The sequence below is a fragment of the Cavia porcellus genome, unplaced genomic scaffold (genome assembly GCF_034190915.1).
Source record: "Cavia porcellus strain 051 isolate PalLab524CR breed Dunkin Hartley unplaced genomic scaffold, mCavPor4.1 scaffold_23, whole genome shotgun sequence".
NCBI classification, from domain to species: domain Eukaryota; kingdom Metazoa; phylum Chordata; class Mammalia; order Rodentia; family Caviidae; genus Cavia; species Cavia porcellus.
In genome coordinates this window covers 60,088,046-60,107,417 of record NW_026947506.1, presented here as the reverse complement: position 1 = coordinate 60,107,417, position 19,372 = coordinate 60,088,046, and the positions used below count along the sequence as shown (strand labels likewise).

At 41.9% G+C, this 19,372-nt stretch overlaps 1 protein-coding gene across 5 annotated transcripts in view; it reads left to right on the top strand.

Moving 5' to 3' along the window:
* LOC101788978 (ubiquitin carboxyl-terminal hydrolase 42-like) overlaps positions 1–19,372 on the top strand; it is a 94,833-nt gene that overhangs the window by 43,746 nt on the left and 31,715 nt on the right. For 3 of the 5 annotated variants that reach the window (XM_063234485.1, XM_063234484.1, XM_063234483.1), the window contains exons 3-7: positions 2,744–2,877; positions 3,577–3,681; positions 13,602–13,682; positions 14,052–14,204; positions 17,304–17,527. In XM_063234485.1, coding sequence (XP_063090555.1) covers positions 17,323–17,527 — 205 coding nt within the window. In that variant the 5' untranslated portion in view covers positions 2,744–2,877; positions 3,577–3,681; positions 13,602–13,682; positions 14,052–14,204; positions 17,304–17,322. Of the gene's footprint in view, positions 1–2,743; positions 2,878–3,576; positions 3,682–6,249; positions 6,313–8,016; positions 8,113–13,601; positions 13,683–14,051; positions 14,205–17,303; positions 17,528–19,372 lie in introns of those variants that run through there. The other 2 variants (XM_063234482.1, XM_063234481.1) reach the window with 2 other exon arrangements.

Here is a 19,372-nt window from a genome sequence, read left to right as displayed (position 1 = left end):
ATTTTTTTTTTAACTTTTTGTGTGATTTTGATAGTAATCCTCTGTCTGAATAACAGCTGAATAATGGCCAACTTTTTCTCCCATTTGTGGGTTGTCTCTTCACTATGTTGTTGGTTGCTCTTACTGTGCAAAAAGCTTTTTCGCAAGATGAGATCCCACTTGTTGATTCTTTGTGATAGTTCCTGTGCAGTTGAGGATTTGTTCATGAAGTCTTTGCCTACACCAAGGACTTCAAGAGTTTTTCTTACTCTATCTCCAGCAGATTTAATGTTTCTGTTTTCATATTCAGATCTTTGATCCATTTTGACTTTAGTGCATAGTGATAGATATGGGTCTGTGCTGACTTTGTATCCAGTTACATTACTGAGTTAGGTTATTAAATCTACCAGTTTTTTAGTCAAGGTCTTGGGATCTCCTAAGTAGAGTACCATGTCATCTGCAAACAATGACGGTTTGACTTCTTTTTTTCCTATCCTTATTCCTTTTAAATTTTTCTCTTCTCTAATTGCTCCAGTGAAGTTTCTAGGACTCTTGAACAAAGTGGAGACAGTGGACATCCTTGTTGTGTTCCTTATTTTAGAGAAGTAGTTTTCAGTTTTTGTCCATTTAGCATGAATTTGGCTAGTGATTTGTGATAGATGGCTTTTATGGACTGAGACAAAGGCATCTACTGCAATTTTCTGTAGGGTTCTTAACATGAATGGGTGCTGGACTTTGTTAAAAGCTTTTTCCACAACTATTGAGATGATCATGATTTTTGTTTTTGGCTCTGTTATTATGACACATGATGTTTGTTGATTTACATATGTTGAACTATCCCTGCATCCCTAGAATGAATCTCACTTGATCATGGTTTATAATCTCGATGACTTGCTGCATTCTCTTTGCCAGTGTCTTATTGAGAAATTTTTATCTATGTTTATTAGGAATACCATATGTTATTATTTTATATCTGCATTTATTTCTGAATGTATAAAATTTATGTGTAGAAATACATACACACGTACATGTAAATGTATATAAGCATTCCTCGTTTAATGCCCTGTTAAAAAACTGTCAGAATTATTCAGTCCTATGTCACCTGGATCATTACTGCTCATTTTCAGATCAATGAACCCTCGGGGCCCAAGCCACATTGCTCAAGCATTGTGTCCCTAACTGATCTGTCCTATTTCCCTCTTTGGAATACACACTAAGAAAAAAGCCTTCCAGTTTAATGTGTGAATGAATGGTTTCCTGCTCAGATAAGCACTGATGACATTTTCAACAGGTCTGGGCTCACTATTTTTAATAAGTGGAAATTCTTCCTATAAAGATGTAAGGACATATTTACAAAAAAGGAACTTTGGATTATCCAGCACATTTCTATAACCAGTAGCTCCATCAGGAGGAAACTCACCACATCTTCTGTTCAGAAACCCTAGGATAAAATCATTAAACTATTGTACTAATTTTTAGAGACATACAGGTTTCTTATAGTGTTGCTAAGCATAAGTAAATATATGTAATTAATACAGATTACATTAAAGAGAAATAAAATATACAGTAGCAAGATAAAAGGTATTTGTACCTTTTTAAAAATATATTTCAAAGGGAAAACTGAAGAATATATGAGCTTCAAAATAGGGTAGTGGGACAGTTACAATACTTGATATACTGAGCACTGGTTTATTGTAGTAGGTGTGCAGGACATAGTCATGGTACCTTGTCTACAAAGTATTGGTGCAAAACATTCTTTTCAAGGAACAGACAGAAACTAGCTCTATGAGTACTGTAACTATCTTTTGTATACATATATTTTGGCCTTTTACTTATTCTTACTTTCCCCATCACAGTTTGTCTTTTCTTTGAACAATTTCTTTCCAATTCATAGTATCTGTTACACGTTTGTTATTTTCAAGAGAAAAAAGAAATTTTCCAAAAAGTCAAGATGCGAACAAACCTAAAGAAAACAACAAAATCAAAATGACAGCAACAACAACAAAAAAGCAGCAATAGTTACATAGGTCTTCAAAACAAGGTGGCAGGAATTTAACAATGGTTCTTATACTGCATGTTGTTATCTTCAAAATAGTTGCTCAGGTTACCAGACACAACAATCAAAGAAACAGTAAAATGGAACAAAACAGTGAATTTAAAAAACAAGACAGAGGAAATCTCTCACAGTTGCCACAGTGTACACTGCCATCCTCCAAACAGATGCCCAGACCACTAGCCACAGGCCTGCAAAGACAACCAAACAGCTCAAGCATCAAGGTATTCCTTTCAGCTAAGTTGCTGTCATCTCATGCTGCGTCCTCTGAATCAGGCAGTTGCTTATAGCGTGATGAGGGACGCTCTTCTGGTTTCCCACCAACTACATCAGTGGTTCATGGGAGCCCTCCCACACTTTGTCTTCTTGCTGAGACTCCTCGAGATCCCGTGGTGGAGCCTGGTTCACTTTATGCGAAGGTGTGTTTTTTCTGTAAGTTATTTGATTAAAATGATGTACTTATTACTTATTGCACTATAAGCAACTTCTTCTAGGACAGTTCACTTGAGCACGGGCACCAATTGGCAAACCTAAGATCAAAGAAATCATCCTGGTGTTCTCCACTTCCCTGGTCCACTCAGGTGTGTTAGAAATGGAGGTTTTTGCAGGAAGCCCTCGTTTTGTTAAGTAATGCAAGTTAATTTAGCCACAGAGGTTTCCTCTCTTTTTGTTTTTGTTTCTGTTTTTGTTTATGCTCTTGCAATTTCCTAGAAAGTGCCTGGATGGACAGCTCACTGACAAGAATCGGTTTTAACACCAATCGTGAGATTATGAGCCATGTACTTCACATCTGACCTGTAAAATGGAAACTCTATTGGCATCTACTCCACTACCTGCTGTAAATAGTAAGTGGTGCATTCAAAACATTCAGCAGAGATGCCTGGGACACAGTCATCTCTCAGGCATAATATTCATTTTATCGTGGTTACCTCAGGAAGTGCTCAAAAGCTCCACAAGCAACTTACAATGTGCAAGGGAGCACTATTAACTGTTCTTTACTTATCAGAAGCCACGAAGGCCAGCCAGGTGACATAAAGTGCTTAAAAAAGAAAAATAAAGTGCTAAGAGGGGCTGGTGATGTCACTCCATTAGAGCATGTAAAAGGCCCAGTGTGCCGTCCCTAGGAAGAAGAAGGGGAGGAAGAAGCAGCAGAGGTAGCAGAGGAGGTGGAGGGGGAGCAGAGAGAAGAACGGCGGGGGAGTGTTAAGGGAGGGGGAGAGAAAGGCAGGCCAAAAAGTCTGAAGAACTAGATCAGAAATACACCTTCCCTACAGAAAGGCTAAAGGGACCAGCTTGGTAGCCTATGCCTATAATCCCAGCCTTCAGGGAGGCGGAGGCGGATGATCCCAAGTGTGAGCCCAGTCTAGGCAACTTAGAGACTGGGTGAGACCTTGTTCTAAAAGACAATTTGGCATTTTGCTCAGTGGGAAAGCCCTGCATTCATCCCTATTTAGTCTATGGTTTGTAATGCTGAAGGGGACACTGGGACTCCCTGACTCCTCTCCACCTGCACCATCCAGTTGTTTCTCCTCCTCTTCCCCCAGGGGTGTTACTGATTGCTTGCCTGCTGCATGCTGAGAAGCCCACTGAGAGCCTGGGTGCTTTGGCCCAAACACCTCTGCCACCTCCCTGGCATGAATCAATGCTAGGTGAGTGGAAGGAGGAGGATTTCCATGAATGGGGTTGGACGTATTAGTGAACAGGGTTATTGCCCAGGTAAGCATTCACCACAGTGTCATAAGACACTGTTTTAAGAATATCTGCATTGTGTTTATAAACTCATTTAAGTCTATACAATGAGCGTTTTATTAAGTTTCAAAAATAATGTCTTGGGGAACAATTGCAATGTATTTTAAATCTTTACAAATACAGACTCCCTTCCACACTCCAAAATCCAAGGTACTGGCACCTGAATTATGGAGCACTGGCTAAAAACACAGACCTCTCTCTCCCTTCCTTTCTTTCTATTTATTATTAATTACTTTTTGTTGCTGGTGGTATGAGGCAAGGGCCTGGCTATCCTATGTAGCCTGGGCTCCAACTCTCCAACTTCTTCCCCCAGCCATCATGTCTGACACAGAAGTCTGCTTCATTCTTTCAGTTCTTTTTACTTGGTATTTGTGGTTTTGCAATTGTGGCTACAAAAAATAGACACCCTGTGTGCTCAGGACGTGTGCTACCACTGAACTATGAACCCGCCACGGAACATTTTTCTTTAGCACATTTGCACAAGAGAGTTGGGTCGTGTAGTTTTTTCAAGTATTATTCACTTACTAGTATTTAAGTAAGACTACTTTCACAGTGAGCTACTTCTAGTATATAGATTTCAGATACACTGATTTATTTCCCCAGTGGGAGTACTGTGGATTAGAATCTGGGGAATTTTTGACCTTACTATTTGATTTTATATTTTGAGACAGAGGTCCTCTAGGTTTCACAGGATGATCTTCAGCCTGAAAACAGGTACGAGGAGGGACATGGATGACTGTGCCCCGAAACGCCATTCATATCAAAGTTGATTCACTGAATCACATTCTTCTGGAAACATTCAAAACACAGTTTAATCAAGTATCTGATCCAGAAATTTGATAGGGAAAATTAACAGTCATTGAATTCAGTCTCTCAGTGTAACCACAACAAAAAAATGAGTGAGAAAACAAAAATTAAGTTCAGAAAAAATACAAATATAAAGAAAGTAACAGAAAGAAGGCTGAAAGAAAGCTCTTCTGGCTGCGTGGCTGCAGGAAATTTCCCTGAAGAGGCTTCTGCTGAGCTGAATTTTGACGTGGCAGGTGGGTCATCTGCATTTGTACCCTGGCTACACCAAAGGCTGAGGCAAGAGGGTGCTAAATTCCCAGGAATGCTGGGCAATGAAGAAAATAGCCTCCGTGAAAATGTCAGAGACTTAGATGAAAAAGGCTATGGGTGTAACTTGGTGGCAATGTCATTTGCCTAGCATGTAGCAAGTTCTGTATCCATTCTCCAGTACTGCAGACAGTTCAAAAAATTCTTTTAAAAAGTGAAATGAAAAGACTGAGACTTTCTTCATTAGTACAGCATTTATTTTGGTTATATGAGGACCAATTTCAACAACATTAAAACAATCATCTTGTCTTAGCGAAAGAGTACTGACCTGATCTATAATTATGCTGCACAAGGTGCCTCAGGTGTGATTTCATTTGGAGCACTTTTTTTTTTCTTCCCTGAGTGCTCATTCAGTTGATATAAATGGAATTATCTCTGTGTGTCCTCGAGACATATCAGTGTTTGTAGTGCCCCAAATCCCTTCATCTCTGCTGGAACTCTGCACATAGAGGTGTACTTAGCAATTATACAAGAAGTGGTTTGAGAATTGGTGGTAGCTAGGCTTCAAGGAAGATGCCAGGACCCAGGGTGGTGATGCTTGGGTGTTATCCCAGTACTCAATGAGACAGCGTCAGGAGCATCCACGTGTAGTAGAGCTTGACCAGTGTCAGGGATTCACTGCCTCAGAACAGATGAAGTAAAAAGATCTGGGGAGGCAGCCAGGGCAAAGGCCATGCACTCAATCCCCAGCAGCTCATAAGGCAAATAGCAGTCACGGACCTCTTCCAGCTTAACTTCCCCAAGGTCTCACATTGTGCTAAGGTCGGACTTTGTGGGCATTAGCACAGAGAATGTGGCTTCCAGGATGAACTGAAGACACTGTGGCTTCCATTAGTTCCTTCTCTCTGTCTAGCCTCTGTGGGCCTTCATAGGGAGCAGCTGGGGCTGCCTGTAACAAGGCAGGGAGCCCACAGCTCTCCACCTGCAGTGGAACCAGGTATGACTTGCAGCCCTGAACAACCACAGAAAAGACTAGTCAGAAGCACCTAGTCACAGAGCTAAGTCAGTACCTCAGATAAATGAGTGATACCAACAGGAATGAAAAGTGAGATAAGGGAACTGGAGGACATGGGGTGATTAAACAAAAAGAGGAAGCAGTCTGTGCTATGTACAGATCATCTCCCCTCAGGGGATTTTAAACTCCAAGAACTGCAAACATCAACCAGTAAAATTAAATAACAGAAATGTACAAAACAACCTACAGGAAAATATCTGCTGAAGGAGCAGCAGTAATGCACATGAGAAAGTAGATCTCAATCATTTGGTGATGCTGGGAGTGGCCTAGCCAATGGGGAGTGAGAAATCATCTCATTTGCATGACTGCAAAGCAAAATGGTGATGTCACTGGCATGTGCTCCTTCAACTGATTGGGTCTCAGTAACAGTGACAGTTGGTCTCGGTAAGCGACTGTTGAGGTGAGCACATCTCTTTCTGCTTTCTCCTTCATATCCACAAAGCTAAATAAGTAAAACTACATCTGTCTCTTGATATATCTTAGCCAACTAACATACTTTTGATGGTGATTTCAGTGGGTACTGACCACAAGAGTAGATGGCTCCTATTTGAACTTGGAGAGTTATCCTCTGGGTTTTGAGGCCTGAATGTACAGCTAGGGGGAATATATATATCCATATATATGTGTGTATATATAGTATGGTGTTTTGTGCTACTTTAAAACTTTACAAATTTATTTGGTTGTGGAGAGTACTGACGATGAATCCTAGAAGCATTCTTTCATTGAGGTATGGAGTCAGCTCTTTTTGTGTGTTACATGGAGACAGGGTCTCACTCTGTGCTTTCTGGCTGCCAGAAAACTTGCCATCCTCCCACGTCTTCCTGTAGATTGGCATATGTGGGTCTACACTCACAGCCTGAAATATTTTTGTGTAGGGAGACAAAACAATCAGATACCAAACTTTGACACAACTTTGACAGTTAAGACCCAGTCTGGCTACACATGCGTCTGGAGCATCTGAACTGTGTAATGAGACCCTGGCTCAAAAAGTATCTTTGTAACTTTAAAAAGAAAACAGCAACTTAAACTTTAGACTAGTAACCAATGTTTGACATAGAGGGTTACAAGATACTTCAACTGAAAATATTCAGATTTGTATCTGAAAAAGTCTGGACTATGGATCACTGCTTCTCAGCTTCCAGTCAACATGAGCTTCTAATGTAGCCCAGAAAATAATCAGGTACCATTCATTTTCTTTTTTTACCTAAGGTGTGAAACATTGTCCTGTATAAAATCAGATTTAAAGTTCTCCTGCAGTATTCCCCGAGAATGTTTTATGATCATATCTTCCCAATTTTCAAATCTTAATGATGGATTTTATTTCTAGAATTGTTCATATGCAATATGGAAGAATGGGTGATCAATACATGATGTCATTTTTAGCTAAGCTTTAAAATTCAATTTTCTTATACAAACAATTCATATATACATTTTCCTTCTGAGTACATCCTCCCAACTGCTCTGTGGATAAAACAAGGTTCTACCTTACCACAACCCACATCAATCCCTAAGGTTCTTCTACTTCCCTACTCACGGAAGTTAGCGTCATGTTCATTAGTGTAGCACTTCTTTTATTAATTCCCATGCATCTCTTCTTCCATTCAGTGAAGAAGGCACACACTATCATAAGACGGTAATTTGGGAGGTTTGTTACTGTTTAAAAAAAGTACCAAAGATATACTTCTGATGTCTTTATTTTGTTGTGTATTTGAAATATGGTTTGAAGAACTTTTTGTGTTAGTACAACAGAACTCTACAAGTGTGAAATTCTGTGGTAAATTCAGCTATTATCTTTTGAATTGGATCATGTTTCTCTGCTATTGAAGCAATTCATAAGGTATCAAAAATCCATACTAAGTGGACGCTCAGAGAGAGTATGTGTAAATATTACAGATGGGATAGCCATTTAAAGATAGACTCATATCTCTGCACTTGGTTTGTCAAACAGGTTTGATGTCAGGTAACTCACAGGATTGGGGGGCCTCGATGGAACTGTTGTACTTAAGGGTACACTTGCAGGAAATGGTGTGGAATACTGTGACTCTTTGGTGAGTCTTCCTGTTGAGACCAGGAAGACTTAATTCTAGCACTGTCATCTTTGCAGATAGGAGTGTCCTGTCTTGACCGATGGCACATTTCTTGCCTTAAGGCCGTGGAAGCATCCATCTCTTAGCCTACTTTGTATTCCTCAGACAGTGAGGTGAGCCACCCCCTCATTCTCCAACATCCTTTCCAGAGCACCCGTGGGTCCTACCACCCTTCCCTGCACCCTGGTCCTTCACCATCACTCAGGGGTGAGCCCAATGCCTAGACAATTCTGCCACCCACCCACAACCCCATGAAGAACATAAACTTTGACATTAATTGTTGGATCACAAACGGTGTAGTTCACATCTCTCCCATAAAAAAGAAATACTAGTGCTGCCAATTTCGTAGTCTGTGGAGAATAGTGAATGACATGTCCAAAACACCAAGGAGAGGTGCTTAGACATAGTCACCCCTCAAGTGTTAGCTGGCAGAGATGTCATTTCCCTTACTTTTTGATCTAGGAGGTGATTTTTGCCAGTGCTACTGACTAACACCCAAACTTAGGTCACATCATTTCTGATCCTGGTGGGCAGCCCCTGAATGGAACTTAACCCCTCAAATGTCCCCCTTGAGGAAGGTTTTTGTGTAGTTGTAATTATTGTCATCAGGTCAATAAGGTGAGTGAGACACTTGACTTTCCTGCTGTCCTGTTTTCTCATCTTGGTCCATGAGACCTGCTGCATTCTAGGAGAGTAGATTTTAAAGGTAGGGTGGAAATGTTTGCCTGCCCAGAATGGGGCTAGAATGAATCTTGAAAGGAAGATATTTATGCACTTCCAAGTCTCAGAGCAGGGGTTACTCATGCCAGGTAGAGCTGACTTAGGCCCCTCATGAAAGACTCATGTCTGAAGAGGAGAGGGCAGGACTAGGTCAGAGCTGCTGTTGGGCTGAAGGAAAACAATCTAGACCCCAGTCATCATCAGGTCAGAAATGGAAACCTGCAGTAACTCCATCAGGTAGTGACTGTGGGGGTCGTTGGCAGTTTGGTTTTGGGTGATTTCGAGCATCGGTCATGTGTGCTGGGAGGGAGTTAGCAGGCGAAGGTGTTGGGAGTCAGCCTCAGGGAAGGTTGCTCTGCACAGGAAACATCTGCCTCCTGTGGGATCTGTGGAGTGAGGAATGACTGCCTGCCCCCCGGGAAGAGCATACGTCCCAGGCTAGAGAGAGACATCTGCATATCATGAAATACACCATGTGAAAAGCTCCCTCCCATGCTGTGGCCCACACCCATCCTGTTTCCCCCACCTCCTCCCATTTCTGGGTGTCTCTAGCTGCAGAGCTGCTTTCTATAAGCAGCTTCAGGCAAAAGAGGCCTTCTATGTCATGAACTCCTTTTTTGACTCCCTGATTTGCAGAGCCAACATCAGGCAAACGCAAATCAGTCTGTTTCAGGAGAAAGAGTTCAGTGCCTTAGAGACCAGACTTTTTACCATGTGAACATCCAACAGAGAAATTCTCACAAGGTGTCCTTGTGGGATAATTGCATTTTACTGGTAAACTAGTGTTAATCTTCACACTACAAGAAAATTGTTTAATTCCAAAGAGATTCTCTGTGATCCATGACATCCTTATGTGATCCATGACACCCTTATGAATGGAGTGGGCTCCTCCACCAGCACCACACTCACATGGTGGTTTAAGCTTAATACAAAGTGCTGGGTTACCTCCACAGCACTTTTGATTGTAATGAGACACAAGGCCCTGCTAAGTTGCCCCGATGAACTTAAAGACTGCGTGCTCTTACCTCTGGCTCCTGAGGAATTATTATTGTAGGCCTGTGCTGCCCTGTCTGGTCATGCGCACCACTTCAGTCAGAAAAGGACTCAATTTTTTTCAGTTTTGCCTTGGTTGGTGCTGTCAGTCTGGGACTGTTGGATGCCAGGCAGCTGCTCTTGCACTGAGCCGTGCCACCACTCCAGAATGTGGTTCCTTAAGTCCTTAGCATTTGAGTTTGGACACCTTCGTATAAACATCTAGAATACTGTTTAATACAGACCTGGGTAGTCATTTTGAAAGAGAAAATGAACAGTGATATGGTTGAGGCTCTAGCTGAGATTCCCAGCACCAAACGACAGGAAAAGCACAGATAGAAAGAATGATAGAAAGAAGGAATGAGACAAAAAAGGGAAAGCATCATAAAGAAACACTGACATATAAAGTAAGTATGGGAGGGAAGACATAGGGAACAACCCAGGGTAAAAGTGTCTGCAGAGGCTTCTTCTAAACTGTCACTTGTGTTATGATGTGTCCAGGTAAAGTCATCCGTGTCATTACCCTAGCTATGCCAGAAGCTGAGGCAGGAGGAAGGCAATGAAACATGGGCAATTTGGAAAGATCCTACCTCACAATTTAAAACTGTTTTGTCTAGAAAGTCTGGGGATAACTTAGTGGCAGACCACTTGACTAGCTCATGGAAAGTGCTGGATTCCTTATGTAGCATGTGAGAAATGGGTTCATTTGCCTCGATTTAAAGAACTGACTCGAAGGAGGGAAAAGCAGTGAGAGTGTGGCTGTGGTCAGTCTACTGTGAGGGGAAGATGGTGCCGGCAGGGTGGCACCCGGGCGCCCACCATAAGGAATGATTTCCTAGCCCACAGGGGCCTTCCACAGCTCACCACTGCGCGAGTCCGGGGAGGGGACAATCTTTCCAGAAGCCACCTGTGTGCTTACTTGGCTGTATAAAGCAGATCCTCCAGGACCTTTTGAGAAGCAGATGTTCATGCTTAGATATTTCACGTGACCTTATGATTAGTGTATTTCTGTTCAGCCCCAGCTATTTTGATTACATCTTCCAACAAAGGATTTTTGAATAGTAGATTTCTTCTGTGAGGCCCATTAGTTCAGACACTTTCTAAACTCATGAACTTAGCAGTCCTGCAGGAAGTTTTTTCTGCCAGGAATTCACCACTCAGAGTTCACCCATATTTTGCCTTCAAAATTGACAACTTAAACTTCTTTTTCTTCCATGTAGCACAGAAAATTTAAAAATGAAATGAAAGAGAAATGAAATTAAATGTCCAAATTACTACAGAATTAATATAGAGTGTGTGAAGACCAGACAATGATTATAAAAATCACTGTCTGCATTGAATGGATGAATGCCCTGATTGATGAGGATACTGTAGTGTTTTTTAGTATATAATATCTCCAGTGAAATGCATTTTTGCCCTTCACTACTGCTTGTTCCTATGAACAAAATGATCCCTGTGTGGCACTGAGACTCCATTTTGCATGCAGTGCCTCAGATTACTTCCTCCCTAATAAGGGTTCTGAGTACACTGCAGGTACATTGTGATTAGTAATGAAATGGTTTTGGAAATGGTAGTAGGTAGACTTCAAGGTATTTGACTTTCAAGATGAGTTTAAAAGACTTGGGCTTCCATCTTGTTCCTGCTCCTCCTTACCTCTTCTGGTCCCCAGTAGGGAGAGCTGTATCTGCCAACAGGAAGACTCTCATCCCCACTGGGACCCAGAAATGACTTGAAGCCTTGAATCACCTCAGGACTAAACAGAACCACCAAGTTACAGAGCTAATGCTACACCTCAGCAACTGGAGGAAAATGTCGGCACATGTTAGAGTAGATCTCGACCATGTAGTTAGAGTGAGGAGTGGCCTAGCCAATGGGGAGTGAGAAACTGGCTCATTTGCATGGCTGCCAAGCAACACTTGTGTTGTCACTGGCATGAGGTTCCTCAACTGCCAGAGTCTTCTTAACAGTGACAGTCGGTCTCAGAGGCTGAGGGTCTGTTGAGGTGAGCACAGCTCTTTCTAGTTTCTCTTTTATATCCACAAAAGTGAGTAAGTCAAACCAATCCTGGCTCTTGATTTATCTTAGTGAACTAACATACTTTTAATGGTGATTTCTGGTGGTTACTGATGACGAGAGTTGAGGGCTCCCATTTGAGCATCGAGACTAACACTTTGTTTTTGAGGCCTCAATATCTATATAGTGAGAGTATGTATTTTATGACATTTTGTCCTCTTTTAAACATTTAAAACTTTTCCTTGGTTGTGGGAGCTACTGAGGATTAATCCTAGAGGCACTCTTTCCCTGAGCTATGCAGCCAGCGCTGCTTCTGTTTGACAAAGAGGTGGGGTCTCCCAATGTGCTTCCCAGGCTGGTCAAGAACTTGCCACTCTCCTGCCTGTGCCTCTGGAGTAGCTCAGAGAACACGTGTGGGACACCATCCACAGCTTGAGATATTTTTACATAAGGTGGAAAAACCATAAGGTAAAATACTTTGATAAATCTTTCACAAGGGTTAGTAAGGTGAAAAGCCTTAGAGGAGATAGAGGTAGTAGTTCAGGGGTTCAAGAATTAGGGGTTCAGGTTATTCCTTTGCTTCACATTGAGTTCTGGGCATGCTGGACTGTGTACTGAACCCCTGTCTCCTAAAACATATTTTATCCTTATAAATAAACTAGAAATTTAGGCCTTCTACCTAGTAACCAGCATTTTACATGGAATTTTACAGAGTACTTCGGGTGAAAATATGCAGATGCATATTTGAAAATGTCTGGGATGTAACTTAGTGCTTCTCAGTGTCCAGCAGGTGTGAATGTGTGATGTGTAATGTAGCCCTAGACCATGGCCAGGTCCCATTTGGTTTCTTCTGTAAAGTTCCCTTGTTTTATACTACAGTACAGAGTCCTACTAAATTTTCTTTTTATTTTCTTTTCCTTTGTATTCTGGGACTGGGTCTCACTGTGTACTGACTGGCCTTGGACTCACTATGTAGTGTAGCCTGGCCTTAAGCTCATGGCCATCCTCCTGCCTCTTCTTCCTGACTACTGGGATTGCAGGATGTCATGTTTAAAATTCCTTTCAAAATTCTCTTTAGCCTTCCCTGAGGAGGTTTTGTGTTCATATCTCATAATCTTTACACCTTAATAATGAATTTAATTTCTGGAAGTGTTTAAATACCATGTATAAGAGTGGATGATCAATAAATGAAGACATTTTAAGGGGCTGGGATTTAGCTCAGTGGCATATGCGCCTGCCTTGTAAGTGGGCAGTCGTGATTTCAATCCCCGGTACTGATAAAGAGGAAAAAAACAAAACAAAACAAAAATGATGTCATTTTAAGGCAACACTTAAAATTCAATTTTACTATAAAAACACATAGATAGTTCTTTAGTGACTACATTCCTCCAGCCCCTCTGTGACTTGTCAATCCCTAAAACCCCTTTCCTTCCCTCTGCACTGAAGGCAGCTTCATGTATATTAGTCTAGCATGTATTGTATTAATTTCCATCCATGTGTTCATCTTGTATTCATTTAAATAGGCACATACCACAGTAAAGCAGGAGATTTAATGGTTTTGTTGTCATATAAAAATTTCTTACATTTTCATTGTATCTTTAGTTTGTAGTCCACATGAAAATGTATTTTGAGTAAAGTCTGCTAATATAACATGATGTAACATAATTCTTCAAATCTGATATTCTGTGGTCAGTTTAGCATCTTCACCACTGAATCATAGCAGGTCTCTTTATTAATGTAAAAAACTCAAAAGGTAACATAGGTACTCAGTGTAATTTCACAAGGAATAGTAGTAAATGCACCAGTAGCTAACCTGCACTGCTCTCTTTCCATACAGGAGTAACCTATCTTGACCCAAGGCATAGTTCTTGCCTGACGGCCTCTCTTACTGGTAACTTCTGTTTTCTCAGCTACTGAGGTGAGTTAGTTCCACATTGACCAACATCTCCCCACAGCACCTGGGGGCTCATTCTAGCAGGATCTGTACTCTGCTCCTTCGACATTTTTCAGGGCTGAGCCTATTTACCTAGGAAATCCTTCCAACCACTCAGAGTACTGAAAAGAACTTGCACTTTGACACTAATTGCTACACTGTGTGAAATCTACTTGACATTTATTTTGTACAAGTGAAATACTGTATTAGTGGTGCCTACTGCATAGTTCTGTGCAGAACAGAAAAGGGCGTGTCCAAAACACCGAGGAGAGGGGCCGGGGAAACCCTCATCTGTCCAGTGTTAGCTGGCACGCATATCTTTTGCTAATGACCATCCTTCACTTTTGCTCCTAGGAAGTGACTGCTGCCATACCACTGACCAACAGCCAATCCTAGGTCAGAGGGTCTGTGAGCCTGGTGGTCAGGGCCCTGCGGGGCCACCCCCTTGAGTCTCCCTGTAGAGGGAGGTTCTCGTGGAGGTGCAGATTTTGTCGTCAACTCCTGAAGGTGAGTCGGACGCTTGGCTTAGCTTTTCCCCTGTGTTCTTATCACTGCAGTCTGTGGCACCTGCAGCGTTCTACCAGTGTAGAGGTTGGAGACAGGATGAGAAGGAGTCTGCAGGTCTAGGAGGGGACAAGAAAGAGTCTTGGAAGGGAGACTTTTGATACTTACAGGTCTCAGAGAGGAGATTACCCGTGCCAAGGATGACCAAGGGGAAGTATCAATCAGTGGGGAAAAGCCTTGGTGAATGGGATTGAATGCATTCAAAAGAAGGAAATGATAGCTAACTTAACAGTGGGACTGGGTCTTCTTTATAGAGTATACTCCTCTAACCAAACCGTGGTTTTCCCCTGAAGGGGACAGAGCCAGTTATCTCTCTGTGACAGCTTTCCATTGCTCAGCTCCTGACATGAACTGGACCCATTGCCCCCTACCCCCTGCCACAGCACCTGGAGTTGCACCACCCAGAACTGCACACACCCAGCCCCTTAACCATATCCAGGGCTGAGTCCATTTTCTTAGAAAATCCTTCCCTGTGAAGAATGTGTGTTGTAAGTATACCGAGTGTTGGATTTTGAGCCATGCAATTCACCTGTAGCTTGTGAAATAGAAGGCAGTCATGGCATGACTCCATAGTCCTGTGGAGAGTAGTCAATGGCCTGTCTGAACATTGAGGAGGGTGGTAGTCGTCTCTCAAGTGTTAGCTGGCATAAATGACTCTTCCCAGTGACAGTTCCCCATCTTTGCTACTAGGAATTTCTGTTGCCATCACTACTGATGGATACCTACTCTTAGGTCAGAGATCTTCTGATCTAACTGAGCAGGGTCCCCTCAGTGCCTTCATCCCTGGAATTCTTTGGAATCTGCAGGTTTTTTCACTAACTTCTTGGGTCAGTGACTTGGCTTCTCTCCCTCTTCTCTCAAGCCTAGCTCCATGAAATCTACAGTGTTCTAAGAGTCTAACCATACAGATAGGATCAGGAGAGATTGTGTTTCATTAAGATGAGACAAGAATGAGCATTGAGAGGAAGACATTTCTGTAACACATGGTGTCAGACAGGAGGTTCCACATACCAGGCTGAAACAAGCAGAAGCACGTGGTGTGTGTTACATGACAGAAGACGTGAATGTGGGGAACCTGAATCAATTTTATGGGATTTTGGAGGAGTTAGAAGTCAGGGAAGGTCAGGGAGCTACATATGGAAGGCTGCAATAATTTCACTGGGCTTTGGGTGTTGGACAGTCTCTAGATGTTTGCACCTGGGCCCGGGTGTTTTAGAGCAGAGTAAATATTAGAGAAATAGGTAGATAAATAAGTCATTGAGATCAGACACAGGGTTGGTTTTTATAGGAAACTCGTGTTTTGAGTGGGCCTTTACTAGCCAGAAATCAGCTTCGCAGAGGGGAGAGAATTTCTCTCAGGCGAACACATTGCTGGAGATGTCTAAACAACATAAAGATGGAAACTAATGATCACCATTGACACACTCAAGCCCAGAGATGTCTCACTTTGACTTCTTTCTTGATCTTCACATGGATTTGTCCCCTGTGGTCCTGTGTCCAATTTCCCTTCCCCTTGGAAAAAACCATCACTGGATTAGAGCCTGCCTTAAAGATATTTTGACTTGGTTGTCATCAGGTAAAAGAGCTACAGAGTAAATGCTGAGGAGCCGCCATAGGAATCAGCCAGCTGCAGGGAGGGGAGGACAAGCTTTGAGGAGAGCTTTCTATCTCAACCTTAGGGGAAAGGAGTAGTGCAGGAAAGTGTCCCAGGGAGGGGAATACCTTTTTTAAACTGGGGATCAATCTGAGGACAGAATTTTTGCAAGGCAGGCGCTTATGCTGCTTAGTTAAATCCCTGGCTAGAAAAGATAAATTGGAAACCGACTAGAAATGTTTATGAGCTGGTGGCTGAAGGACAGGAAGGAAAGCAGGTAAGAAAGAGGAGCATGTGCATGGTCCATGGAGAGCTGGGACTAAATAGGGACTCAGTATGGTGGGAACATAACCTGGGAAGCATCGGAGGTTACCACCAGCTCAGAGTGTTAGGAGAAGGCGTGGTTACTAGCTCTGAGTGTTAGGAGTAGGCGCTGTGCGTGGCTGCAAGGGCACTCCTGAAGGGTTTTCTGTGGGTAACAGCACACCTGGATTTGGCTGCTGGGCAATTATTGAGGCATCACTAAAAGTGCTCTGTTGCATAGGTGGTCGAGCTAGGAGGAGGCCTGGTTGCTCCTGTTCTCAGTTGCTGACTGCTTTGTGCTATAATCACCTCACTGTAGATCCTGTGGATTATTGTCTGCTCTTTGTGGTTTCCTATGAAAGTTAATGTTTGTCCATCAATTATTGCAATGCTAGCTGAGTAATACTCAGTAACTTTTACACCATATCAGAGAGAAAACTGCAATTAAGTACTTTGGAACATGTATTTGTGTTGAAATTTGATTCAGAGACAAACATGTGTGTTTGAAAGATAAGACTTTCTAGAATCATCATTTCTTTAGACTGCTATGCTTTTCATGTAATGCTGCTTTGTCCTTTATTTTGACACAGGGTCTTGCTACCTAGTCCAGGCTGGCCTTGAACTCCTTATGAAGCTCAGGGTGGCTTCAGACTTGAGATTTTCCTGACCCAACTTCCTTGTGGCTTCTATTATTGATGTGCACCATCACGCCCTGTTCTGTTTTTTATTTATTTTTTGGTCTTTTTTCATTTTTATCGGTACCGGGGATCGAACTCACGACCTCCTGCTTGCAAGGCAGGTGCTTATGCCGCTGAGCTAAATCCTCAGCCCACGCCCTGTTCTTAAGCTGGAATTTAATTTCAGAAGCAATGTTCATTTTCCTCTTCATGTAGTCAAGACATATTTCTTCAAAATTATATGTAAACTTATAATGTTGAGGCTGAGGATATTGTTCAGTGGTTGAGTGAGACCCTAGGTTTAATCTCTAGGGCTTGGGAAAAAGAAAAGAAGATAGAAATTACTAGTCTTTTTATACTTGGATAATTTGTTTGAAACTAATATAAAATGGCTAGAAAATATTCAAAAATCTAATGTCAAGGGTGAGTACAATACATTTACTTTAGGAGAGAAATGTACGCTTTTAGACTTTTGCAGAGTTGAGCGATGACCATCGTGGACAGAACTGACTCTTCAGACTCGTCGGACCATCGGAATCAGCGCGGCCATTCTGAGGCAGCCAGCACTGCAGACCTGGGTGCAGGCTCTGCTGACCAGAGCGCTGAGTCTTCATCACTGAGTGATGTTTCCATTCACACACTTTCTTTACGACCGGTACTGGGTGCTGTTTATTCAGAGTCGACTGTTGCTGGTAAGTCAGAGCCATCACCACCAAAGGACCAGGGAAGATACTGTTTTCTAAAAATATTGAAAAATCACTGCCAGAATCTTTGTATAAATGCTGCAGGCAGTTGGTAGTTTCAGAGAGTGTCTTGTTGTGTGAGAGAGATTCCCACATGGATGACTAGCATTCGAAGGTAGAAATTATTTTCCTCTAACATGTAAGCATTCCTTATTAGCATAGGTATCACAGCAAGGTACTAATTTTAGTTATTCAGATATGTATCATTGGTTTTATTCCTAATTTTTAAAGGGTAAACTATGTTCAGGAGAGCGGAGGTGAGTAAGTTTTCTTATGTTTTCAGTTAACCAGTAGTTATTATGCTCCCTAGGTAGGTACAGTGTCTGTCTTTGGAAAAGAGCAGATAAGTTAAACACAGTTATGTTTGTTAAAATTTATCCAGATAATGAAACATTGGCTCTTTCAATGGGTACTTTTCAGCCTGAAAGCCCTGACAGTTTGAAATGCAAAGAAAAGCAACAGTAGAATTAGTTCATAATTGGAATGTTGTCCAGCTTAGGATAATTTGATCCTTGTCTTGTTTAGAGTCCTCTAGTAACCTTGATATTGTGGTGTGGGGATGTGTGCTGTGGTTTGTTCAAGGTGTTCTGACTGTGTACGAGGGGAGGCTTACAACTCAGAAGACAACTTAATCTGAAGTTAAACGTAGAACTTCAAGGCCTTGAGCTTTGCCATCAAGACTTTCCCACAGGACATTTTTCTGCAAGGCTTTCACACTTGTCATATTGCTGGGGCTTCCCTTTCTCTCTTCACACTCCCCCTTTTTAGGACCCTTATGTTGTTCTCAACAGACTCATTTTTCCTTTCCGAATTTTGTTCTCTATTCCCTCTCAAGCCATGGCCTACTTAAATAATCATTAACATCACTTCAGGTAGAGAGCAACCTGTAGGCCATCTTTGCCTTCATTAGCACTGAGAAACCAGTTATCCTGGTGATTTTGAATTTTCCTAGTGTGGTAAGTTGTTTCTTTGTCATAGCAACCTTCAGAATTAAAACATGAGATTCCAGGGAAGGCTCAGTGACATGATGGTAGGAATGGTGGTGGCACGGAATGCAAGCATCCAAGACCAGTGTCCCAGGGTGTTGGTGTATCTTGTGTATTGTACTGATTGTGTTAAGCAGCGATAAAAAGTCATTCTAATGAACTGTCATGAAGTTTCCTCCCAGTTTTGACATTTATTAACGTATGGCCAACTCACCCGCTGACCCTGTATGCAGTATTGTAAAGAAGTCCAATATGGGGCCAGGGATTTAGCTTAGGGGCATAGTCGCCTGCCTGGGAAGCACAAAGTCAAGTGTTCAGTCCCCAATACTGAAACCAAAAGTCCAATATTTCATATTTAATTTATAACAGTTTTAGTTTGTGTACACATAGGATTATTTTTAAGAAATAATAATTTTAAAAATCTAGTTAATATTTAGGCATCTGTGGTTCTCACATAATTTGTTTTCAGTACTAGATTACCACGGATTATACCTGGGAAGTCCTGAGGTATTTTTATTTTTATTTTTACTTTATTTTCAGACAGGATCTTGCTAACTCAATAAAATGTCCACACTGGCCTAAAACTTGCAATCCTCCTGCTTCACTCTCTTGAGTAGCTGGAGTTACAGGGGTGCACTATCATGCAGAGCTGCAGAGTTTGTTTTCAGTACTCAGTCACTGAAAGCAACATCCTCGTGGAGTCTGCACTTTGCATGTTTCGGTATGTCTATGAAATGTCTTCTAATTGGGAAGCGTACCCATTTCTTGTGTTTTTAATTTATTTATTGAAGCAATTAAATCGTTTAGC